Source organism: Rhinolophus sinicus, chromosome 2, assembly GCF_057876585.1.
Source record: "Rhinolophus sinicus isolate RSI-liver-muscle chromosome 2, RSI-T2T, whole genome shotgun sequence".
Lineage (NCBI taxonomy): Eukaryota > Metazoa > Chordata > Mammalia > Chiroptera > Rhinolophidae > Rhinolophus > Rhinolophus sinicus.
Window position 1 is genome coordinate 141,891,101 of NC_142502.1, and position 27,259 is coordinate 141,918,359.

The 27,259-nt window shown below is 35.1% G+C and overlaps 1 protein-coding gene across 1 annotated transcript in view; it reads left to right on the top strand.

Annotated features, from left to right (window-relative positions):
• The window catches only part of PPP3R1 (protein phosphatase 3 regulatory subunit B, alpha), a 64,701-nt gene that overhangs the window by 11,627 nt on the left and 25,815 nt on the right, over positions 1-27,259 (top strand). The window contains exon 2 of the mRNA XM_019718240.3: positions 23,894-23,933. Coding sequence (XP_019573799.1) covers positions 23,894-23,933 — 40 coding nt within the window. The remainder of the gene's footprint in view (positions 1-23,893; positions 23,934-27,259) is intronic.

The window sequence follows — 27,259 nt, forward strand, 5'->3', positions numbered from 1 at the left end:
TTGCCTCCAGTTTCTTCCTCCTCCATTCTGTCCTCCATGTTGCCACCAGAATTTTTCTTCTGAAAAGGAAGTCTAGTGTCACTGCATAATTTAAAAGTCATGTTACATCTTCTAGAATTAAAAATTTAAACCCCTTTGTGTGGCACTCATGTTCTGATCCTTATTTCTGGCCATCCTTACGCTGTAATCCAAGTCAGACTACGAGGTTCTCAGATGTCGCGTCCTTTTTCACTTATTGGTGCCTTTGTATCTACTTTTACTTCTATCTGCAGTGTTCTTCCCCTTTCTGTCTGGGAAACATCACGATGCCATTCCAGTGGCATTCTGGGAAAACTTCCCCAATCCCCCAGGCAATTAATGGCCATTGTAAGTGGCATTCATTACAGTGCATCCTATATTTCATTGTGTTTAATTGCCTTTTCTCCTAAACTGTCGGGATGCATTTTACTCATCTTTGTAAAGCCAGTTCCAATTGTAGTCTTTCATGGCATGCAAATGTAAATGGTGAATGGGTAAGTAGCCTCTTGTCCAGCTGGCTTGGGAAGCCAGCAGAGGTGCATCTGAGTTATATTTATCATTATTGCTGGAGGCAAAAATGACAAAACTGAAGCTGCCCTACTTCAGGCACATCTTGAGAATGCAGGGTCCTTTGGAAAAGACAATAATGGTGGGAAAAATAGAACGCAGCAGGAAAAGAGGAACACTGAATATGCGATGGATTTATTCCATAAAAGAAGCCACAGGTAGGAGTCTACAGTAGGAGCTGTTACAAGGTGCTAGGTTTCTTTTGGTCCCCTTGATCGCCCAATTTGAACTTAACATGGAGCAGTTATTTGAACACTTCATTGTTCATTCTAGTTACGTTGCTCATTGAATAGAGTCTATAATTCCAGACAAGTAAGTGCTGAAAGAATACTTATTTTGTTGATTTTGTTGCTTTCAATGAATTTTTTTTTTTGTATTATGAGACAATATGATGCAGTGGAACAAGTATGGGATGTAGATGGGAAGACCTATATTGGAATAACCTGAATATTTATATGTCTATGTCTGTAAAATGACCACAAGACTGCCTAATTCAGAGTTCTTGTTGGTATTGGGAAAGGTAATTACCTAAGATACTTGATAAAGTGCAAAATGCTGTTTAAATTTTTGAATATGAAACTACTAAAAACTAGTATGTAGTCTTTTTGGAAGATACAGGTTTCATGATACTTCATTCTGAATTCTGTACGGCTAACAAAGTAGAAAATATATGAATGTTTTGGGCTACAAGTAACAGAATACCCACCCAGCTAAAAGTGGTCTAGTACTAAGGAATAAACTTTTCACAAAATGAAAAGGCCAAAGCCAGAGAGTTACATGGTGTTTCATTTGATCATCAGTTTCATCAAGGACATAGGTCCAGTGTACTTTAAAGCTCATATCAGGAGTGAGTCACCACAATGTTATATACCAATGTCTGGCTGAAGGAGAGTAGGGAGCACTTTTTCAAATGTCTTTTTATTAGAGAGGAAAAATTCTCTTGCAAGTCTCATAAGCAGGTTTTTTCCTAAGGTTTCATTGTAGTTTTCATGTTTCTTGAATACCAGAAAAAAGATCAAATTCTTTTTGTCCCCCCGTTTTATTAAGAAATAGTTGACATACGTCAGTAAGTTTAAGGCATACAACAGGATGGTTTGATTACCACAGTAGGTTGAGCTAACATCCATCATCTCTTATAGAGACAATAAAAAGAAAAATAATTTTCTTGTGATGAGAATGCTTAGAATTTTCTCTGTTGACAACTTTCCTATATAACATACAACAGTGTTAACTATAGTTACCGTGTTGCACATTACATTCCTAGTACTTATTTATCTTATAACTGGAAATTTGTACCTTTTGACCACCTTACTCCAAGGTAGCTAAATTCTTATAAACTGGCCCTAGCCTACCAGAGGCTAGGTCTTATAATTGTAAACACAATGTCTTCAATATTTTATTTGGTGCTGTGAATAATATTTTATTTGGTACTCTCATGGGATGGTATGCACTAAAATTGTGTCTGGCTTCTGAGGTTACGTTGTACCTCTTCCCTCACCGATAGATACATAGCTATCACCCCATATTGTCAGCCTCTTCACAAAAATGTTTTCTGTACCTAGTTTACCATAACTAAAATTTTGCTTTTTTCCGAAGGATATCATCTGCCTTGCAGACCCTTCAAGTGAAGGAAGGCTGTTCTTTTTAAGTTAGGGGTAGGTGGGAGTTGTTGGCATTGTGTTAGATCAGGAGTTGGAAAACTTTTTCTTTAAAGGGCAAGATAATATTTTAAGCTTTGTGGGCCAGTCTTTGCAACTGCTCAACTCTGGCATTGTAGCTTGAATCAGCTATAGACAATACATAAACAGACAAGCAGGCTGTGTTCCAGTAAAACTTAGTTATAAACACAGGTGGCGAATTGTTTCTAAAAGCACAAACCATAAAAGAAAAAAATTGAACATCACCCAAATTAACTACTTTTTTGCTTCCAAAGACACCAAGAAAATGAAAAGACAACCCATAAAAGGGGAGAATATTTTTGCAAATCATAGATCTGGTAACAGACTTCTATCCAGAATATATAAAGAATTCTTACGACTCAGTAACAAAAAATCACCCAACTGAAAAATGAGTAAAGGATCTGAGTAGACATTTTTCCAGAGAAGATAAACAGATGTTTAGTAAGCACATTAGAAAAGATGTTCAACATCATTAGTCATTAAGGAAATGCAAATCAAAACCACATGAGATGCCACTTCATACCCACTAGCATGGCTATTACCAAAAAGACCAGGTAAGTGTTCGTGAGGATTTGGAGAAATCGGAACTCTCATAACATTGCTGGTGGGAATGTAAGTGTAGTTGCTTTAGAAAACAATTCACAAATGTTAAATGTAGAGTTAGCATATGACCTAATAATTCTATCCCTAAGTAATGTATACTCACAGAAATGAAATGAAAAATTTGTACATGAATGTTTATAACAGCATTATTTATAATAACCAGAAAAATGGAAACAGTCCAAATGTCCATTGACAGGTGAACAGATAGATAAAATATGGTATATCCATACAAGGAAATATTATTTGGCAATTAAAAGAAATGAAATATTGGTTCTTGCTACTGCATAGGTGAACCTTGAAAATATTCTGCTAAGTGAAAGAAGCCAGTTACAAAGAAACACATACTGTGTGATTCCATTTATTTATATGTAATATCCAGAATGGGCAACTTTTTAGATACAGAAAGTAGAGTACTGGTTCTCTAGAGTAGGGGTGAGGCAGGGAGATGGGGAGTAACTGCCAATAGATGCGGGCTTTCTTTTTGGGGTGATGAAAATGCTCTAAATTTGATTGTGATAACGAATACACATCTCTGTGAATGCTCCAAAAAAAATTGAATTATATACTTTAGATCAGGGGTATCAAAACTGTGGCCCGTGGGCCAACTGCAGTCTGCAATCCATTGTTAATTGGCCCACAGCAAATTCCAAAAATATATTTAGTTTACTTAAATAAACCAGGTGAGGCAATACGTACTTCGCCTCGAGTGAGTGGCCCGGCTCTTTGTGTATTTTACCGCATATGGCCCTTGGTAAAAAACGTTGAAAAAAGTTTGGACACCCCTGCTTTAGATGGATGAATTGTATGTATATAAAGTATATGTCAATAAAGCTATTAAAAACACCCTTAACAGGGCCTCTGGGACAACATCAAATATACCAACGTTCTTATCATAGGGATACCAGAAGGAGAAAAGAGAGAGCAAAGAATTGAAAACCTGTTTGAAGAAATAAGGACAGAGGACTTCCCTAACCTGGCAAAGGAGATAGACATACAAGCCTAGGAAGCACAGAGTCCCAAATAGGATGAACCCAAAGAGGCCTACACCATGGCACATCATAACTAAAATGCCAAAGGTTAAACATAGACTCATAAAAACATCAAGAGAAAAGCAATTAGCTACCCACAAGGGAGCTCCCATAAGACTTTCAGCTGATTTCTCAACAGAAACTTGGCAGACCAGAAGGGATTGGCATGAAATATTTAAAGTAATGAAAAGCAAGGACCTACAACCAAGATTACCCAGCAAACATATAATTCATTTAAAATTGAAGGACAGATAAAGAGCTTCCCAGACAACAAAAAGCTAAAGGAGCTCATCACCACCAAACCAGTATTACAAGGAATGTTAGAGGGACTTCTTTAAGAAAAAGAAAAAGGTCAAAAATACAAATAAGGAAATGACAATAAATACATATTGATCAACAATTACTTAGAATGTAATTGATTAAATGCTCCCATCAAAAGTTAGGGTGGCTGAATCGATAAGAAAACAAAACGCTTCATATGCTGTTTGTAAGAGACTCACTTCCAATTGAAAGACACACACACACACAGACTAAAAGTAAAGGGGTGGAAAAAGATAGTTCATGAAAATGAAACAAAAAAAGCTGAGGTAGCAGTACTTATACCAGACAAAACAGACTTTAAAACAAAGGCTATAACAAAAGACAAAGAAGGACCCATAATCCCACTTCTGGGTATTTATTCGAAGAAACCCCAAGCGCTACCTTGAGGGGATGTATGCATCCATATGTTTGTTGCAGCATTGTTTACAATGACCAAGATGTGGAGGCAGCCTGGGTGCCTGTCAGTGGAAGAATGGATGAAGAGGAGGTGGTACATACATACAGTAGAATATTGCTCAGCCATGGACGAGAATGGGTTTTTGCCATCTGTGATGGCATGGATGGACCTCAATGGTATTATGCTGAGTGCAGTATATATAGAGAGAAAGATGCAATGCGATTACCCCTATATGTGGAATCTAAAGAACAAAATAAACAAAACAGAAACAATCTCATAGATACAAAGGACATTCTAATGGTTGCCGAAAGGAGGTGGGATTGAGGGTGTGGGTGTAAAGGGGAAAGGATTAAGAAGTACAAATTGGTAGTTACAAAATAGTTATGGGGATATAAAGTAAAGCATAGGGAATATAGTGAATAGCATGGTAATAACTATATATATAGTGCCCGGTAAGTACTAGACTAGTCAGGGGGATCACTTCTTAAATCATACAAATGTTTAACCACTACGCTGTACACCTGAAATTAATATAAAATAATACTGAATGTGAACTGTAATTGAAGAATTGAAAAGCGGGGGGTGAAAGGGAATAAGAGGTTCACATTTCCAGGTATAAAACAAGTCATGAGGACGTAGTGTAAAGCATGGGAAATATAGTAAAAAATATTGTGATAACATAGTATAGTGTCAGATGGTTGCTGGACTTATGGTGATCACGTCTTTAGATATATAAGCGTTGAATAACTATGGTGTACACCTGAAACTAATACAATATTGTATGTTAGTTATAGATTAATAAAAATCTTACTTAAAAACCCCTTAACAAAGCTATGGTAATCAAAACAGTATGGTATTAGTATACAGACAGACAGATAGATCTATGGAACAGAATAGAGAGCCCAGAAATAAACCCATGCAGATATAGTCATTAATTTACGTCAAAGAAACACAGAATGTACAGTGGAGAAGGGGACAGTCTATTCAATAAGTGGTGTTGGGAAAACTAGACAGCCACAGAATGCAAAAGAATGAAATTGGACTACTATCTTACACCATATACAGAAATCAACTCAAATGGATTAAGAACTTGAATGTAAGACCTAAAGCCATAAAACTAGAAGAAAACATAAGTGGTAAGCTCCTTGGCATCGGTCTTGGTGATGATTTTCTGGATTTGACACCAAAAGCAAAGGCAGCAAAAGCAAAATAAACAAGTAAAATTACACCAAACTAAAAAACTTCTGCACAGCAAAGGGAGCCATCAACAAAATGAAAGGAAACCTACAAAATGGGAGAAAATGTTTGCGAATCATGTATCAGGGGCTAATATCCAAAATTTACAAAGAAGTGGTATAACTCAATAGAAAAAAAAAAAAAAAAAATCAGATTAAAGGGCAGAGTCTCTGAAGAGATATATTTCCAAAGAATATATACAGATGGCTATCAGATACATGAAAAGATGCTCAACATCACTAATCAGGGAGAGGCCAATCAAAACCACAATGAGATACCACCTCACACCTGTGAGAATGGCTATTATCAAAAAGAGAAGAAATAACAAGTGTTGGCAGGGATGTGGAGAAAAGGGAACCCTCATGTACTGTTGATGGAAACGTAAATTGGTGCAGCCACTATGGAAAACGGTATGGAGTTTCCTCAAAAAATTAAAAATAGAACTGACTTATGATTCAGCAGTTGCACTTCTGGGTATTTATCTGAAGGAAACAACTATTACCTGAAGGAGAACCCTAACTCAAAAAGAAATGCACACTTCATGTTCATTGCAGCATTATTTTCAATAGCCAAGACGTGGAAGCAACCTAAGTGTCCATTGATGAATGGAAGGATGGATAGATGAAGAAAATTGTGTGTGTGTGTGTGTGTGTGTATAATCAGCTATCAGAAGGAAATCTTGCCATCAGCAACAACATGGATAGACCTTGAGGGCATTATGCTAAGTGAAATAAGCATAGAGAAAGAGAAAAACTGTATAATCTTATGTATATCTGGAATCTATAAAAACAAGCAAAAAAGCCCCCCAAAACTGAACTCAGAGATACAGAGAGTAGATTGGTGTTGCCAGAGGCATGTGGTGGGGGGTAGGCGAAGTGGGTGAAGGTGGTGAAAAGGTACAAACTTCTAGTTATAAAATAAATCATGAGTATGTGATGCACAACTTGGTTTAACTGTAGTTAATACTGTATTGCATATTTGAAAGTTGCAAAGAGTGGGTCTTAAAGTTTTCATCAAGGAAAAAGTTTTATATTATAGCTGTATGTTAACAGATGTTAACTGGAGTTATTGTCACTTTGCAATACATAAAAATATCAAATCATTATGCTGTACTGAAACTAATACAACGTTATGTGTCAGTTATATCTCAATTTAAAAGAAGTCACATACACACCCACCGCCACCCCCCCCACCCCCACCCCCACCCCCCAAGAGGTGGTAGGCCTGATTTGGCCTGGGGCTATAGTTTGCTGACTCCTAATAGTTCATATTATGTATTAATTCTCCTTCAAAGTCATTTCCTTCTGACTGCATCTTCCTTTATTTCTTCTTATTGCTATCATCTAATATCTTTGCAGATGCTCTAGTTTTCATTCGAAATTTAAGTACCTGTGTCACATTTTCCCACTAGATTCCAGAACCAGCACTAAGTCGTTAGGTACATCCTTGCTTTAGTATTCCTTGACCTTCTCCATTTTAGTAACCTACGCGTTCTCTCTGCTTCAGTTATTTCCTGTGACCATAGTCAAAATGGTCTCTTAACTATCATCTAGAATTGTTCCACTGCTATGACTTTATTTCTTCTGTTGCGAGATTTTTCTCTATTATTATTATTATTATTATTATTGAAAATGCTATGCCTATAGAATTTTCTGTTTTGTTTTTAGATTTTTGTGTTTTTAAATTAAGATATAGTACCAAATTATTATTGCTCCCTACAAAAAGTTGGATGATTTCCACATAATAGTATTTTATATTTTCCATCTCTTTACTCCTCTACTCAGCTGTCTCCACCCATTTCATACCCCCTTATTGTCATGTTTCTGTGATTGTGACTACTTTTTTAGATATATGAACAACAACAACACATTTTAAATTGCTAGCTAGTGTGAGTTGGTAGTGACAAACCACCTGAATTTAAGTGTTCTGAGATGAGAATAAATTGGCTTAAATAACTTACTATATACTATATCTTGTATAATATAGAAAGGGTGTCGCTCGCTATATACTATTGGTAAGAATAATATGGGAATTACATTATCTTGAGTTCAAATTTGGTCTCTGCTACTATCAGCTGTGTGACCTTGTGTAAGCCGCTTGACTTTCACACCCCCGTTTCTCCAGAAGATTGTTTGGAGGATAAATGAGATAATGTATGTAAAGTCTCCAACAGTGCCTAGCGCATAAATGTTATTTCATGTTTTTTTTTGTATTCAATAAACTTTCCTTTTTTTCCACATATGTTTATATTCACAGAGCTAACTTTTCAAGATTATTTACTATATCCATCAGTTTTTACCTTTAAAAAAATCCATTAGAAGTTGACAAAAACATTTATTGTATTGCATGTTTAATTTGAACTAAAGTACTTACTGAAATTTAATACATCGGAAATGTCTGAAGGATTTTAGGACTTTACGTAAAGAATTGTCTTAATTTGAAGAAAAGTAATTTAATTGTTAGAATAAAGCCAGGTGAAAAGGGCCAGTAGGTTTTTTTCAATAGTGTTTTTAGAAGATCTCGGCTTTAATAATGCTTTTGTCATGTGTCTGTTGCTACTTAAGAGATATCTTTCATCTTCGGGAATGAAATCTTACTAAATCCTTGGCTTTATTAATTGCTTACAGTGTATTAAGCACGTTGTCAGATATCATTCTTAACCTTTTTGGATAAATACTCAATCTTTTCAGAGTTTTCTTAAATGTTGGGTGCCTCATCCTGGAAGAATTGTGGGTTGGCATAAAGATGATGCATTACCAAATGGACTGTGTTTCAAGTTGATATATGATATACCAGTTGTTTGGGACTCAATGCATTTTTCCAAAGAAATAACAAAAAGGGATTTACTTAATAAAGATTTAAAGCATATTTCAGTAGTAATTCAAAAATATTTCTTAAGTTTTTTCTATGTGTCATGTACTGAATAATAACTAGGAAAAAGCTGCTTTGCTGTCATGGAGCTTGCAATGTAATGAGGCAATCATATGGGCAACTGATTCCATATCAGGAAAAATCTCTTTGCATTTAATTCAGGTCTTAGGGAAGACAGAATCTTTTTTTTTTAATAGCTTTTTTTTTTTTTTTTTAACTTTATTTTAAGTATGTTTTTCCAGGATCCATCAGCTCCATGTCAAGTAGTTGTTTCAATCTAGTTGTGGAGGGCGCAGCTCACAGCCCGTGTCGGGATGGAACTGGCAACCTCGTAGTTAAGAACGCCGCGCTCTAACCAACTAAGCTAACCCACCACCCCAAGATAGAATCTTGTCCTAGTAGTTGTGTGACTACTTGGAAAATATTTTTCTCTGAGAGAGAGATGCAGAATAATGTGGTCCATCTTTGTGTGTTCATTAAATAAGGAAGTACTTACAACTGTATGTTATAGTAAACTGGCAGGTCATTAAAAATTTTTCATTCCCTTAAGCTCATTTTAATGATAGCTTTGTAGGACTAGCGTTGATAATTACTCTTAGTATAGCAGTCTGCATAACTTGTTATTTATCAAATTAAAGTTATACCTTGCTTTTAATATCACTTAGTAAAGCCTGAACCTACCAAAAAATGGGAATAGTTATTGTTTGTCCCCTTTGTGACTCTTAACTCCTTTCTACTTAAAATTTTTCCTTGTATGATTTTTAGGACCATATTAGAACATAAGCCATAATGGAATCAAAATAATATATATATTCTATTATAGCATAAGAAAACATTATAGAATAATATAAATTATGACAGAATATTTAAACTGTTAGAATAGAACCATAGTCTACTGATTCTCTTATTGTATTTGCTTGGTTTTGGTGAATGTCTCCTAATTTTTCAAGTGTTAGTTTTCTACTATTTTTTATTTCATTTTCCATTTTTTATGAATTTTCCCTTGAGTGGGGAAGGCTGATCATTCCCAAAAGCACATCTCTAATCTGATCTTTCCACTGAGCCCAGGTTCTCTACTTGCTGGATATCTATACTTGGATGTCCATAGATCCCTACAATTTCAGTATTGTATGTTTGGGGAACCTGGGAATCCTCAGGGTTTATACTTCATTGTGCCTAGCACATTACAACGCACGTGGATGGGCATTCCCCCTCTCTCCTCACTAAAGGTTCGGTAAAAGGGTATAAATAGCAGGCTCTTGCCCTCTTTACATGCAGAAAAATACCTCAGAATATTAATAAAGCAATATAAACATACAAATTCATATGGTAAAAAAGTTACATTCAAACAGCTCAGTAAAAGTAATGAGGGTTGCTTGGAATTAATCATAGTGTAAAATAAGAGATGAATAAATTAGACTACATTAAAATTGAGAACTTTTCTTCATTAAATAAAATCATTAACCATTCTCCACTAAAAGGACCTAGGACTCCTTGGAGAGAAAGCTGATTTCAGGACGGGGGCAGGGAAGGTACAATGTATTCTTGGAGCATCTTGTGCCAGAAGGTAATGAGGGCCCAGAGAATGATGGCGACACGTTAAAAGGACACAAGAACCAGCTTTTGTGAAAGGACTCCCACTGGCCAAATATAGGACAATTTAAGCTTCAAGTTTAATGATGATAAAAGTTTGTAACATTAAAATAAAACCCATGAGTCCACACTGAAATACATAAATAGATACAGGAAAGGAGAAAGCCTTTCCAAAACTACAGGAGAAAACCAAATAATAAATGCTGAAAGAATGATAGAATTAGAAAAACTGCCATGTGGCAATTGTATCAGGTAACCTATTGCTCCATAGCAAATTACCCCAAAGTTAGTGGCTTAAAATAACGCACATTATTTTCCCGTTTCTGTGGGCTCAGTTGGGTTTTCTGCTTCACGGTCTCTCAGAAGGCTGAAATCAAGTTGTTAGCCTGAGGTCTGGGGTCTCGCCTGAAGGTTTGATTGGGGAAGGACCCACTTCATACTCACTCATTGGTTATTGGTGGCATTTAGTTCTTTTTGAGTTATTGGCTGGAGGCCACCCTCAGTTTCTTGCGATGTGAGCTTCATTAAAGCGTACAAGCTGAGAAAGCTACAGAGAAGGACTTGTTGGCAAGATGGAAGTCAGTCTTTTGAAATCTAACCACAGAAGTGATATCCCTTAATATTGTCATATTTAGTTGCTTTTAAAAGCAGATTACACAAGGGAAGGGGATTGATTCTACAAGACTGAATACCAGAAGGTGGGGATCATCTTAGAGGCTGGCTGTCTCGTTATCATCATCACAATATAATTGACTCAGACAAGAATCATCAATGGATGTTAAAATGAGTTGTAAGTTTGAGGAGTACCTTGAATATTTACATAGTCTAAAAGTAACTTCAGGCAAGATGCTTATTAAACATGAAGTGTAACTTTACAGTGGAGAAATCTGGCCAACCTTAGCTAAGTGATCGAAATTAACATTACCAGTAATGAGAAAAGTCAACATTATCTACCTCCTGATATCTGGAAAGAACACATTACCACTGCTGTGGTATTTTGCCAGAAGGGTATATCTGAATCTAATCATAATGAAGCATCAGGCAAACCTGTTGAGGAACAGTCTACAAAATAACTGGCCAATACTCTTTAAAAATGTCAAAGTCACTAAAGACATAGACTGAAGAATTCCAATTTGCAGTATACTAAAGAGAGACATGACAATTGAATACAATACATAATTTGGGATTTTATTTTATTCCACTATAAAGAATGCTATTGGGACTATGTATTACAGAACAACAAAGGATATTAGTATAGTAATAGAATATTGGAACTAGTAGAATATATCCATAGTCTACTGTTGCTGTATTGTAGTTTTTTCTTTTTCATTGAAATACTCTTCAGATTCTTTAGATATTGATATTCCCTATTGGTAAAACTTAAATAAGATCTTAAATTAGATCAGCAGTTTTCAGAGTGGTCCATGGATACCTGGGAATCCCCAACACCCTTTCAGGGAGTCCACAAGGTCAAAACTGTTTTCATAATAACACTAAAACATGATTTGTTTTATTCACTGTGTTCACATTTGCACTGATGGTACAAAAGCAGTGGTTGGTAAAATTGCTGATACCTTAGCATGAAGTCAAAACAGTGGTATCATACTGTACTGGCAGTCATTGTATTTTTCACTGCCGTGCAGTTGAACGCTAGTTGCATGTAATACTTTTGGTAAAGCAGTAAGGAGTATTTATTAAATGTAATCATTGTGTACATATGTCTTGAGTATTCTTTATGATGAATTGATACATGTACAGAGCACCACTTTTGCATACTTACATTAAGATGGTGGTTTTCAGGAGAAACAAGTACTTTTTTCAGATTTACAAGCTGAACTAGCTGCCTTTTTCATAGAAGATCAAAACTACTTGAGAACAACTGACAAAATTTAGTCATTCACAGTTGAATATTTGGCAGGCATATTCTCAAAAAAAAAAGAAAGAAAGAAAAGAAAATAGATTGAGGAAATAATCCACAGAGCCTCAGGGAACTGTGGGACCAAAAAAGATTTAACGCTTGTATCATTGGATTCTCAGGAGAGGGAGAAAGAGGACAAGGTTGAAAATGTACTTAAGGAAATAATGGCTGAAAATTTCCATATTCGGCAAAAAATACAAACCTACAAATTCAAGAAGCTGAGTGAATATTAAAATAAACCCATAGAAATTATAACAAGCTAACTCAAAGTCAAGCTTATAAAAAAAGACAAATGCTGAAATCGGAACAAGAGAAATGATACTCTATATAGATGGGAGAAACAGTTCAAATGACAAATTTCTCATCAGAAACCATGCAAGCAAGAAGGAAATGACACATTTCTCAAGTACTGAAGGAAAAGAACTGTCAGCACAAAGCCCTATATCCAGTAAAAACATCCTTCTGGAATGGAAGGGAAATCAAGACATTCTCAGATGAAAGAAAATTAAGAGAATGTGTCACCAGAATACTTAACCTTAAAAGAATCGCTGAAGGAAGTTCTGAAAAAAGAAAGGAAATGATTAAAGAAAAAAAAAAAAAAAGAGAGAATCTTGGGACATCAGGAAGGAGGAAAGAACAATACAAAGTATAAAAGTGTGGGTAAGTACAATAGACTTTTCTTCTCCTTTTGAGTTTTCTAAATTCTGTTCGACAGTTCAGCAAAAATTCTAACACTGATGTGATTCTAAAGGTACGTAGAGGAAATATTTAAGACAGTTACAAGTAGGGGAGGGTAAAATGACAGTAGTATTCTGTGTAAAGTTAGTTATATGTGTGTATATATATGTGTGTGTATATATATACACACATACACATACACATATATATGTATAGACGTATATACACATATATATAAAATATACATATATACACATATATATAATACACACACATATATGTACACACACACACACACATATATATATATATATATATATATATATATATATATATATATATATATATATGTAATAGAATACTTAGAGCAACTACTAAGAAAGCTATCCAAACAGATAAAAACACTAGATAAAATGGAATTTCCAAAATGTTCAAGTAACCCACAGGAAAGCAGGATAAAGAAAACAGAGAACAAACAGGAAACAAAAAGTAAAGTGGTAATTAAACCCTAATATACCCACAATATTAATTACAAGTGGTCTCAATATACCAATTAAGACATATTGGCAGAATAGATTAAAAACATGACCCACCTCTGTGATGTCTTCAAGAGAAATTCACTTCAAACATAATCATATAGGAAGATTGAAAGCAAAAGGAAGGAAGAAGATATACGAGTATCATGCAAACATTAATCCCAAGAAAGCAGGAATGGGTATAATAATATCAGATAAAGTAGAACTCAGGGCAAAGAAAATTACCAAAGGCAGTGGAGACCATTATATAATGATGAAAGGATAAAGCCATCAAGAAGACATAGCAGTCTTAAATGTGTTTGTGTCAAACAAGCTGCAAACTATAAGAAACAAGAACTGATAGAACTGAATGGAGAAACAGACAAGTCGAAAATTATAGTTGGAGATTTCAACACCTGTATCTCAAAAAGTGATAGAACAAGTAAGCAGAAAACCAGCAAGGATATAGAAGCACTCAACAATACAATCAACCAATAGTATGTAATTGACATTTATAGGGCACTCCATCAAACTGCTGGATTATACCAACTTTTCCAACTGCCTACAGAACATATACCAATAAGCTATATACTGGGCCATAAAAACAAATCTCAACAAATTTAAAAGAATTGAAATATTCAAAATGTGTTCTGTGACCACAGTGAAATCGAACTTGAACTCAGTAACAGGAAGATAACTGGAAAATCTCTTAACACTTGAAAACTAAACAGCATACCTCTAAATAATCCATAGGTCAAAAAGGAAGTCTCAAGGGCAATAAAAATATTTTGAACTGAATGAAAATAAGAGTACAACCTACTGAAATTTGTGGGACACAACTAAAGCAGTGCTGAGAGGGAAATGCACTTTAGGAAAGAGAAAACAGTCTCTGCTAATCTAAGCTCTCACCTCAAGAACCTTAAAAACTTTCTTTTTACCCAAAGCAAGAAGAAGTAAGGAAATAAAGGTGAAAGCAGAAATCAGTGACATTGAAAACAGAATAGAGAAAAATCAGTGAAATAAAGAGCCGTTTTTTTCAGAAAGATCAATGAATTGACACTGCTAGCAAGACTCAGAGGACTAAAAGAAACAAATTACCAGTGTCAGGAATGAAATAGAGGGCATCCCATAGGCCCTGCAGACATGAAAAAAACAAGGGAATAGGAACAACTCTACACACAAATTTGACAGCTTAGATGTAATGGACTGGTTTCTTGAAAAAATACAAACTATAACATCTCACCCAGTATGAAATAGATAATTTGAATAGCTCCATTGCCTTGATAGGAAAATTGAAAAAAAGAAAATAGATCAATATTCCCATATCAGTGTAGATGCAAAAATCCTTTATAAAATATAAGTAAATAGAATCAAGCAGCATGTAAAAAAAATATTGTTTACCATGACCAAGTAATGGTTCATTGCAGGGATATATGCTGGGCTGGTTCACTATTTGAAATTCAATTAATATAAATAATCCACCATGTTAATATGCTAAGGAAGAAAAATCATGTGATCACATTAGTTGATGGAGAAAAAGCATTTGATAAAATTCAAGACCCATTCATGATTTTTAAAAAACTAAAGAGAAATACATATACAGAAAAAACTAACTCAGTTGGAAGAGGAACATCTACAGCTAACATTGTTTTACTTAATAGGAAAGACTTCTTTCCCCACAAGGTCAATAACAAGGCAAAGATAATCTGCTCTCACCACTAGTACGTAACACAGTGCTGAACGTTCTAGCCAGTGCAGTAAGCCAAGGCAAGAATATGAAAGATACACAGATTGGAAAAGAAGAAAAGTTGCTCCTATTTGCACATGACGTAGAGAATCCTGAGACATATACCCCTCTCCCAAAAAAAACCCCAAAAAAACTAGAACTAATAAATGAGTTCACCAAGATTGCAGAATACACGATAAATGAAAAATCATGGTTAATATTGTATAATAGAGGAAAAAATAGGGTTGGTTAGGTTAGATACTATTTAATAGGAGATAAGTTTTAAACTGTAAAATTGGATAATAGGTATGATTATTTCAGGCCCCATTGTGCAGTAAGATCTTTAAAATAGTTAACATGTATTTTCAAACATTTGCTAGATGAATTCATACAACAGTATGATTTTGGTAGTATTTATCAGGCTAGAAATTTTCAGTTTTTTCCTCCTAAAATCATTTGACAAGTACAGATATGTTTTTGACTTCTTTTGGAAAACCTAGTCACTGTTTAACGTGATATGCTACCTTATTTCCCACCATGTGATAGCATTGTAATTCATTTTTATACAGTATCCACAAAATCTCTGATGCCAGATTTGTTGCTATAAATAAGGTCATGTTTGATTTATACTTAGCTAACAACTTGTACTCTGAGATTTATTGCCTTTTCCTTTCTTATACTGTTGCACTGTCCTCCAAAAGAAAATAAATTAAGCATACTTTATTTGGGAAACTTTTTGTCTCTTGACATTCTATGTCTGTTCTCTCCCTTCCTCTTGCTTTCTCCCCTTCCTTCTATATTTAAATATGTGTATCATCTTCATTAGTAGTCAAACAAATTAATACAGCTATTAGGACCCCTTAAATTCATCTTGTCCTTCATATTTCCTCCATGGTGAAGTGAGTGGCTAGAGTGAGGGGTACTTGTGGACTCGTAGCTTGACACAGACAGACTTGTCCCTTAAAATCTGCTATCAGTGGGTTTTATCACTTGCTTCTGCCCTTTGATCCTTTTCGTTTCCTTTCCCCCAAATTCACATATCCACAGTTCCATTCCTTGTTTTATACTTTTAAGAATAAGGAATATCTGTTTTAGAACAGTTATTAAGATGGTCAGTGATTTTTACCCTAGGAAAAAAATTGGTGTTGATAAAATTACATTAACTGGTAAGTTTGGCAAGTTAAAGGCATTTCGATTGATTTGACTTTTTCTTAAATTGCATATTGTTCGGTATTATTTTAAAATTTTATTAATAATTATCAATTTTGCTACACATTAAATCAGTAGGAATAGGAAAATGGTTTCTAAAGAAATTTTCTGACAAAGAAATGAAGAAAACATTTTTTGGATCTGTTACTTTATTTGGAGTTACTTTGATCTTAAGAGTGTGAGAGAATATAAATTTTATAGGTGCATGCTGTAAAGTTTAGAATATTTTCAAGGGCATGCTGTCATGAATATTTAGATATTTGTCTTTATCAAGTAGACTTTAAGAGGTGACAACATTGTCTTATTTGGTTATAGGCTCTCCTTGTGAACTATAAATACTACTTCAGTGTTAGAGTACTGCTTGCTTATTTAAAGTGTATGTAGAACCAAGTGCTTAGTAGATACTCATGAGAAGTGAGTATCAAGGGAAGTGAAAACCTAACATTCTTTAATAATTGGACTTCTAAGGATTTACTGAGTCTACTAATATGCCCTTAATCTGGCCACATTCTTTAACAAGTTGATGCTTAAAAATGCCACCTAACCCAAGTTCCTTAAGGCATCTAGATTTTTATATGCATCTATAAAATTCTTCCTTGCATAAATTTAGGATATTAAATCTGGCAAGGGATATCAAGATAATAAGTCAGTTGCTGCCTTCATGGAATTTAGAATCTGAGAAGGGGACTAAGTAAAGGATGAAAGAATTACAAGGGGCAAGATTATTATAACTAAAAAGTTTCTGGTTTCTCATGATACTGCAAGATTAATCTGAAAAATATATAATTTGCTACCTTGAAATGCATATGTATCTTATAAAACTAATCCATATAGCTTTTGAATTGTGGATGATAGTATGATAGAAAACTATATTATTTTAAAGAAAGTGATGAGATTTTTATCTTAACTAAAGATGTAATCTATGTGTTAGAAAGCAATTGCATTATACTTGGGACTCTTACTGAGTTTTAAAAATCAGCTTCATTGAGGTATACTCAACATATAATAAAAGTAACCAATTTTAAGTGTACAGCTAATGTGTTTTGACAAATGTATACCATTTTGTAAGCACCATCACAATTAAGATGTAGAACATTTCTGTCACCCTGAAATGTTACCTGGTACCCTATGGACATATGTGTAGAAATCTTTGTGTGGACGTGTTTTCATTTCTGAATGTTATGTTACACTTAATATTAGGAACCCACCAAAGTTTGTTTTCCAAAATGGCTATACCATTTTGAGTTCCCACCTGCAATGTATAAAAATTTCAGGTGCTCCACACCTTCACTAACACTTGGCATGTCAGCGTTTTTAATTTTAGCCACATACGTATTCTGTATTTCTGGGTGTTAGTTTTCTATTGCTGTGTAACAAGTTACCGGAAACTCAGTGCTTTACAACAGCACCTATTATTTCATAGTTCTGTAGGTCAGCGTTCAGCACAGGCTCTCTTCTGGGTGTCTCAAGGCTTAAATCCAGGTATTAGCCAGACTGACTTTTCATCTGGAGGTTCTGGGTAAGATTCTGTGTCCAGGCTCTTAGATTGTAGGCAGAATTCAGTTTCTTGCTCTTGTAGGATTGAGCTGAGAGGGCTGGAGGCCACTCTCAGCTGCCCCTAGAAGACGACCTGCACTCAATGGCACATGGCCCACTCCATCTCCCGAATGTTGAATTCTTCTCGTGCTTGGCATCTCGGACTTCCCCTCTTTTCAAATAATCTCCCCCTAAGGTCAACCGATTTGGAACCTTAAGTACATATACAAAATCCCTTTGCAGCAGTACCTAGGTTATTTTAATAGCTGGGAGGTATGTACCAGGCTGTGTTTCAGAGGGCCAGCTTAGAATTCTGCCCAGCACACAACCATTTATTTGTTCTCCGATTTCAGCAACACTTCACGTGTCAGGTTTTAAATTTTTACCGTGTATATACTAGATGCACATGTAGTATCTCATTGTGTTTTAACTTGGATTTCTCTAATGTCTAAAGATGTAAAACATCTTTCCATGTGCTTACTTGCTATGTATGTATCTTTTGTTGTAAAATGTCTTACCCAATCTTTTCTTTTTTTCATACTCATCCATTTATTTTAGCATCATTTTTGCAAAAAATTTTCCCCATTGAATAACTTGGACACCTTTGTCAAGAATCACTTGAGAGAGAGACAGACAGAGAGAGTGTATGTCTAATTCTTTAAGTCAGATAGTCTAAGTCCTTCAAAATTGTTGTTCTTTTTCAAATTTTTGTCTACTTGGGGTCCTTTGCGTTTTCCATGTAAATTTTAGAATTGGTTTCTTGGCTTCTATAAAATATCTTATTGGGATTTTGTTTGGAATTGTTTTCTATCTGTAGATTAGTATGGGGAAAATTGTCATCTTAACAACTAGTCTTCTGATCTATGAACATGATTCAGCACTCCTTTTTTAGGTCATCTTTACTTTCTCTCAGCTCTGTTCCACAGTCTTCATTGCACAGTCTTTGCACATAATTATTAACTTTACCACTAAGTATTTTGTATTTTTGATGATTTTCTGAATGGAAATGTTTTCTTAATTTCCTTTCCAATTGCTTTCAGAATATAGAAATGCATTTTATTTTTATATATTGATCTTGTATCGTGTGACCTTGCCTCATTCATTTGTTTGTTCTGATTTAGCTTTTTTGTAGTTTGTTTAGATTCGTGTATATACACAATTATTTCATCTGTAAGTAAAGGCAAGTTTAACTTCCTCTTTCCACTCTATACCTTTTATTTCTTCTGTTGCCTTATTGGACTGGTGCAGACGTCTTTATCTTGTTCCTGATCTTAGAGAGAAGACATTCATATTAAGCATGATGTTACCTGTAAGCTTTCTGTAGCTAGTCCTTATAGTTGAGGATGATCCTTATTCTGCTGAGTTGTTCTTATTTTATCTTGAATGTGTGTGAAAATTTGTCACATGCTCTTATTGTATATGTTAAGGTGACCATATGGTGTTTTTTCGTTTTTAGTCTGCTAATGTAGTGTGAATCACATTGATTTTGAATATTAAACCAACCTTGCGTTGCTAGGATAATCTTCAGTTGGTCATGATGTCTCATTCTTTAATTTTTTTTTTTTCTGGCTTTAATTTGCTTAAATATTTTTAAGGATTTTTGCATTCATGGTCCTGAAGAAATATTGGAGTGTAGTTTTCTTTTTTGTAGTGAGTGCCATTATCTGATTTTGGTATTGGTAATGCTGGCCTCATAAAATGAGTTAAGAATGATTCCCTCCCCTTCTGCTTTCTGAAAGGATTTATGTAGGGTTGATATGTTTTTGCACTTTAATATATGACAGAATTGACCAGTGAGGCCATCCAGGTCTTTGTGAGAGGGGTTTTAACTCAAATTCAGTTTAACAGCTATAGAGGTATTTTCTCTTTTTTCTTGAGTCTGTTTTGGTTGAATCTATCAAGAAACTTGTCCATTTCATCTAAGTTATAAAATTTATTTTTGTACATTGTTTAGAATGTCCTTTTATTTTTCTTTTTAAGTTTTCGGTTTTATTGATTTATATTTCTGTTTGTATGCTTTCTATTTCATTAATTTCTTTTTTGCCCCCTATTTCTCCCCTTGCTTTGGGTTTAATTTGTTCTTTTCTAGCTTTTTAAGGTGGGAACAGATTGTGATTTGGCCTTTCTTTGTAAAATAGCATTTTCTTCAAAACACTGCTTTACTTGCATCCCATAAATTCTGATAAGTTCTGTTTCACTTTATTCAAAATATTTTTCTGATTTCTCGTCATTTCCTTTGACTTATGTGTTGTTAGAATTGTGTTGGTGTCCAGATACTTGGATATTTCCAAATAATCTTTCTAGTTTAATTCCATTGTAATGAGAGAATATATTCTGATGATTTCAAACCTTTTAAGTTTATTGAGACTTTTTGAGTCTCAGAGTAATGTCTGTCTTTGTCAGTGTTACATGTGCACTGGAAAAGAATATTCTGCTCTTTTAGGACATGTTGGTTGATAGTGTGTTCAGATCTTCTTTACTGATTTTTTGATCTGCTTGTTTTCCGTCAGTTACTGTGAGAGAAATGTTAAAATCTCCTAACACAAGTGTCTGTTTTCCTTTCAGTTCCCTAAGTGTTTGCTTTTATTTTGAAGCCCTGTTATTAAGCATATAATTTATATATACAGAGGGTGCCAAAAAAATGTATACACATTTTAAGAAAGGAAAAAACTATTAAAATTGTAGTACTCAATATATACTGACAACAAAAGATGAGTATAAGTCACATTTGACTTCTGCAATTACAACAGGTGCTCAAAGTGGTTACCATCAGCGTCCAGACACTTCTGACTATGGTGAGCTACTGCTTGAGCAATGCTGACCAAAGTGTCCACTTGTACACATTTTTTGGCACCCCTGGTACACACACACACACACACACACACACACACACACGGTGCCAAAAAAAAATGTATACACATTTTCAGAAAGGAAAAACTGTATTAAAATTGTAATATTCAATATATACCCTTAACAAAATATAAGTACAAGTTACGTTTGACTTCTGCAATTATAAGAGGTGCTCAAAGTGGTTACCATTCATATAATTTCAATGCAGTTTATTCCTTTCTTAAAATGTGTATACCTTTTTTGGCACTGTGTGTGTGTGTGTGTGTGTGTGTGTGTGTGTATAAGGCTTCTGGGACCCAATTACTCTGTGTGTGTGTGTGTGTGTGTGTGTGTGTGTGTGTGTGTGAGTTCCCCACACATCCACACAATTCTGGGACACCAGCTGGGTGTCCTATAATTCAAATTAATTCTGACCCTGTCTACCTAGACATAGCACTGGATCCCACAGCTTCAGGGCTCAGTCCTAGGCTAGTTCTCTCCCTTTTAGGTACCAATTGCAAGTCCAGGTTGTCATCTACAGTGCTTGATGTTCAACTGGCTACAGATTGGACGTTCAAAGATAGCCTCTTTGAGTTTGGTTAATTTACTGGAGCAACAAACAACTCAGAGAAACATTTTGCTTACTAGGTCACCAGTTTATTATAAATGTTATAACTCAGGAAGAGCCAGATCGAAAAGACACATAGGACAAGGCACAGGCAAGGGGCGAGGAGCTTCAATGCCCTCTCTAGGAGGTCCGTCCACTTGCCCTGTATTTCCACATGTTCACCAACCCAGAAGCTCTCAGAAAGAACCCTGTCCTTTTGGATTTTTGTGGAGGCTTTATTGCATAGGCACGCTTGATTAAATCATTGGCCATTGGTAATCGATTCACCCTCCAGCCCCTCAGGTTCTACTTTTAAATAATGTTGTAATGCTTCTTTCATAGTGTAAGATTTTAACAATATACATCCATTTTTCCGTCTCATATTTTTGTTTTTTTCATACATTGTACTCCTTCACATTATAACCACACAATACGTTGTTACTATGTTTCTGTCCAATAGTTATATTTTTAAAGACCTTTAAAAATGAGAAAAATGTCTTTTATATTTACCTACATATTTACCTTTTTAGGTAGTCTTCGTTCCTTGGTCTAGGTGCAAATTTTCTTCTAGTATCAGTTTTCTTCTGCCTGAAGAGTTAATTTTCTTTTGACATGGAGCTTAAAATTCTTTCAGTTTTTGGTTATCTGGAAAAAGCATTTTGCCTTAATATCTGACAGATGTTTTTGCTGAATATAGAATTAGAGAGATTGATGTTAAAATCACCATTTGGATATATGGATTCTGAGCTTAGGAGAGAGATGAGGCGTCCAGTGTAGTGGGAAAGTCCTGTGGAGCCCTGGCCAGGCTGGGCTGTGGGTCTTAGTGCCTTGCAGCTGGCTAGCAGAGAGATAGCAGGAGAGGTCGGATGGTAGCGTTTATAAAGAATTGATAACACGGTAAAGGTCAGTGGGCTGGAGGAACAAGGACCTGGTTTCAAAGTCCTCCCTGAAATTACCATAACCCTTCTGCCCTCACTTATAAAACAATTATAGCATTAATCAGTAAAACTCACAATGGTGATCGAAAGTGTCATTATGCTCTTTTTAGAGCCATGCAAGAGAACATACTTAATTTTAAGGTAGAGTGGAATAAGATTTTTCCACTCTATCTTAAAATTAAGGTAGAGTGTATTATAAAAATCTAGGCGTGAAAGAATATGTGAGGCAGTAAAAGATCGGAATCATGGTAAGAATCTTAAGATCAATTAAGTAAGGTGCAAAATAAACAGAACTCCATCTCCTCTCATTAATGTCAAGTTTTATTAATGTTTGCTATTTCTTCTATCTTTAATTTATATTTGATATTTAAAGTGGCCTAGAATTAAATTAATCAGTTCTGGAAAATTGCAGTTATCTGCTATAATTTTCAAGGAAAAGCCTAATTATTGGCAACATGGTAAGAACTGCAGATGCTAATTTACTGATAAACTTTTCTTAGACCTTAAGTTTACATAGAATAAGAGATACCTTTAGGAGTTTAAAAGCTACCCAGACAGACTAAAAGGGTTTTTCATTTTTCAGGCTGTATTCAGTAACTTCTTAGAGTACATAAGTATATTCAGATATTTAAAATTACTCCTTTTCTATATTTATTGTCAAGATTAGGTACATGGAGTATAGGATACATGTTACTCAGTTTTATCGCTGAACTTTAAAACCTCAGTGTACATTAAATTCTGTGGACTTTTTAAAAGATCCTCATGGTTTTTACCTCATAGGAGTGTTATACTTGGAATTTTGACTCTAGATTGAGAACTGCTCCTGGTTCCATTACTAATCCAATGATGTGGTCTCCTGCCAGGGACTTGACCTCCCTGGGCTGAGTTACTGAGATTTGGTAAACATCGGTCCTGGTTTGTAGTTTTTCTAGAGCATTTTTATTCCTTAAATAAATTTCACATGGAATCCTAGTATAAAAACCAGGTAGTTTGTTTCATATTTTTTATAAATTAGGAATTTAGATTTATTATATTAAGAGACCATCCATGAGATAAGAACTTCCCATGAAAAGAAAAATTTGAGTTGGTTGTCTGACATTGGACCTACCTCCCTATTCATATTTTTATTTTAATTTCACAGCATATGGAAAATTATGTGCCAGTGCAGGTATAAATGGTAACAGGGTTTTGCCTTTTCCTAACAGCTTTGCAGCCTCAGGAAATTCTTCAATTAAATAGTAGTGGCAATAGAAGCTTTATTCTGAGCTCTACCCCAAAAATGAGTTCACCCAACAAGACATGTTAGAACATTGACAGTTTTCAATGTGTTAAGATTTGGTGTACAACATGTTTAGGCTATTAAAAATACTTAAAATAAATTTTAATCAAATGTTTGCATACGTCTTAAGTGGCAGAGTCACAACTCAGGCCCGTTTGATTCAAGAACTCTTTCTATCATATTGTATATTTTTTTCTTACCAAAAATATAATTTAGATATCTAGATACATTCGTTTATGGCTTATTTCCCTTTGTTTTGTGACTGAAATATTTATTTAAGTTTAACCTTTTAAAGAAATTTCTGCCAATTTTGTGACTAACAACTTTTTTTTTTTTTTTCTGCAGGGAAATGAGGCAAGTTATCCTTTGGAAATGTGCTCACACTGTAAGTCGAATATTCTTGTTATCAAGAATTTCTTTTATTTTCATATCTATATGTGTGTGTGTGTATATCATACATTTCTACATATATATAGCAAAGTTAGCCCTTAACTATTTAAAATGGATAGTGAATTTAACTTATAGTGTTAAGTTATCGGGAGAAAGAAATATTTTTTTTTATAGACCTCTTCATTATTACTGTGTTTCCCAAAAAATAAGACCTAGCCAGACCATCAGCTCTAATGCATCTTTCAGAGCAAAAATTAATATAAGACTTGGTCTTATTTTAGTATAAGACTGGGTATAATGTAATATAATATAATATAATACAATATAATACCAGGTCTTACATTAATTTTTGCTCCAAAAGACGCATTAGAGCTGATGGTCTGGCTAGGTCCTATTTTCGGGGAAACACAGTAGTATCTGCAGTATGCTGTACTTACAAATCAAACCTCAAATCTCAGTGATTTAATCCAGTAGTTAACTTATTCTCTTGTAGTTACATAAAATGAAGTACTTACTGAAGGCAAAACTTTGGTAGACCAAATAGCTATTGCAAAAGATCTTTCTGAGGAGAATGAGGAATATAAGAAGTATGAGTGGGCTGGATTTTTCTGACTGTACTAGAGAATGTAAAAACAGAAAATGACAGTGTTAGAAATTCTTGACTCAAGGATCAGTCAGAGGACCAGGGAGCTTAATAAAAATCATAAAATCTGTTGTGTGGAAGGGCAATGATTGGGAAAGAGGGAAATCCTGAGAATTGGAATGGGGACATTTGGTAAATGTAGATACCATCATGGGGTCCCAGAACTCCTAAACCATTCTGAATTTCCTTGCCCTTTCCATTCCTCTTTGGTGAAGCTGGAACTGCCTTGTTCTGAGATGTCTTACCTTGCAATAAGGTGCCACTTCCTTTTTGTGGTATTACAACCACTTTCCTAGTTGCTCATTATGTTTCATTAGTTTCCTTTCTTTTCCCCAAACACTTGTCAATTTCTTTTGATTCTCTTCAGCATCTTTGCTTGCTTATGTGCTCTGGGTACATAGCTCTTGTATCAGCTCTGACTTCATTGTCTTTCAGCTGCCAGCATAAATGTCACCTCTTTGGAGATGTTTTCTCTCTCCCTGCTCTCCTCAGAAACTCTATCATGGGTAGTGCCCTGTTTATTTTCCTTACAGCTTCCTTACAGCAGTTACCATAAGCTGAAATTACTTGTTTATTAATCGACTTTTCCTTCCATTTTGTAACTTTTACAATTAAAAAAAAATTTTTTTAAGTGGTGATACTCTGTGACCAATTACCCATAATTCTGCCATCCTAACCACTATTTACATGTTATTTTACTATTTCTTCCCAGGCTTTCCTTTATGAATTTCTCATCATATGTAGGCGTTTCTGTGCTAAACATGAAGATAAAATGTTGCATCCAACATATTGTTAGAATTGACCAAAACCAAAACCTTATGATCTATAGACCAGGGGTTGGTAAACTACTGCCTGTTGGCAGTTTTTGTTAATAAAGTTTTGTTGGAACACAGTCATGCCCATTTGATTACATATGGCTGTTTTTGTGTTACAATGGCAGAGTTGAGTAGTTGCAATAGAGACTGAGCCTAAAATATAAACCAATCTGGCTTTTTACAGAACAAGCTCGCTGAACCCATAACGATAGTGGTCCTCTGGATTTGAGAACGTTCACTTCTTTAACCCTAACCTATTTCTGAAATATGGTCAAGATACAGTAGTTATAGACTAATGTTCTAGGTATTATCTAGATACATCTATAATTCTTGTCTCTGGTAAAGTTAATGTGTCAGTTTTATGGTGTTATTTTAGAATTGAAAGGGTTCTTTTGTTTAAAATCCTGCCTTGCCACTTACTGTTCAGTTGGAGGATGTGACATGATTATTCTTCCAGTTGCTAGTGGGTCAGAAGGAGGTTTGGAAGTCTAATTAGGTAGGCTTCAGGCTGTAAATAGAGTTGAGATTGTCTGTTGGGAGTACGACTCTGATAGGAAGAGGTACTAGGTAGTTAGTTTTTGTTTCTTGGTCAAGAAACAGAAGTCCTAAGGGGACAGATCTTCCCAAGTTCTTATCTTCTGCTCTCCCTTTAAATCCGGGACTGAGGGTCATTTACCTGGTTGCATAGAAAACATACCAGGGCAAAAGGCAAGATGACTGTTCCCTTCTGCACATCTGTTTGGCAAAAGCCAGGTTTTAAAATGTGCAGTAAGTGTTTGAAATAGATGCCCTACGCTGTTCCAGCTAGCTGTCCCTTCCGTTTTGTCCTCAGGAGTGCTTCACCTGTACTGCGATGAGATTGTTGAGCCTTGTCAGTAAAGGTTCGTACTTGTCAGTGATTGTTCAGCCAGTTGTGAATCTATCTGAATTCTTCTGTTATCCAGTATCTAGTTCTTTCTCTGTTCCCTGCTTGGTTCACTAGAATACAATGTACTTTTCCATATTTGATACATTGTTTGGATTAATTTTCCCCCAAATGAACTTGTCCACATTAAAACCACCACTTTTTCCCCACCCACACATTGTAGTGATTTTGTTTTTTCTCATTTACCAACCTCTTCATTATTGGAAGAGTTTAGTGTTATCTATAAACAGCTACCATCATATATAAGAAAGTTAAAATCAATCCTTGAGGCACTTCACTATTTATACTTCCCTGCTCTGGTTATACATCCTGTCATGCCTTCTCTTCCCTTCAAGACCCAGCTCAATTCTGTGTTCTCAGTGAGACCTTATATACTTGTCCCAGTTTTTAATGGTAGCTCTTCAGGTAGTTACTGTCTGTTTTGTTCTTTTGGTATTTAAATTGTGCTACTTTTTAAAAAGATAGTAAGAGTCTAAATCATGCTGTAAGGTACTGTCTTCAGCCCTGTGACACAAAGAAGCACCCACTACGTGCTTATAGTCTAGCTTCTCATAATTCTGAAGAAAATGGAGAACATTTTAAGGGTTAACCTCATTACTACCTTCTCCCCACTGCCATCACCCCTGTCTTCCACCCCTCCATGTCACACACCAGAAGCTTTTCCAATCCCATTCTCCTGCTTAACTGACTCCTTCCCTTCAGTGTCAGAGTTTGGGTTATACCTCCCGTATTCTGGGTCAGCCTCTTCACTGTGCTTTAATCTCATCCCCTCATCTCCAAGACTGTATTTTGTTAGTTTTTCTGTTTTTCGTCTTTTTCCTGTGTTCTATGTCTTCAGTTTCTCCATCACTCTTCAGTTTACTAACGTAATTAACTTCTCTTTGATCCTGATCCTTCATGTACATCCCATTTTTTTCTCTATTCTTTCTCATGTTTGA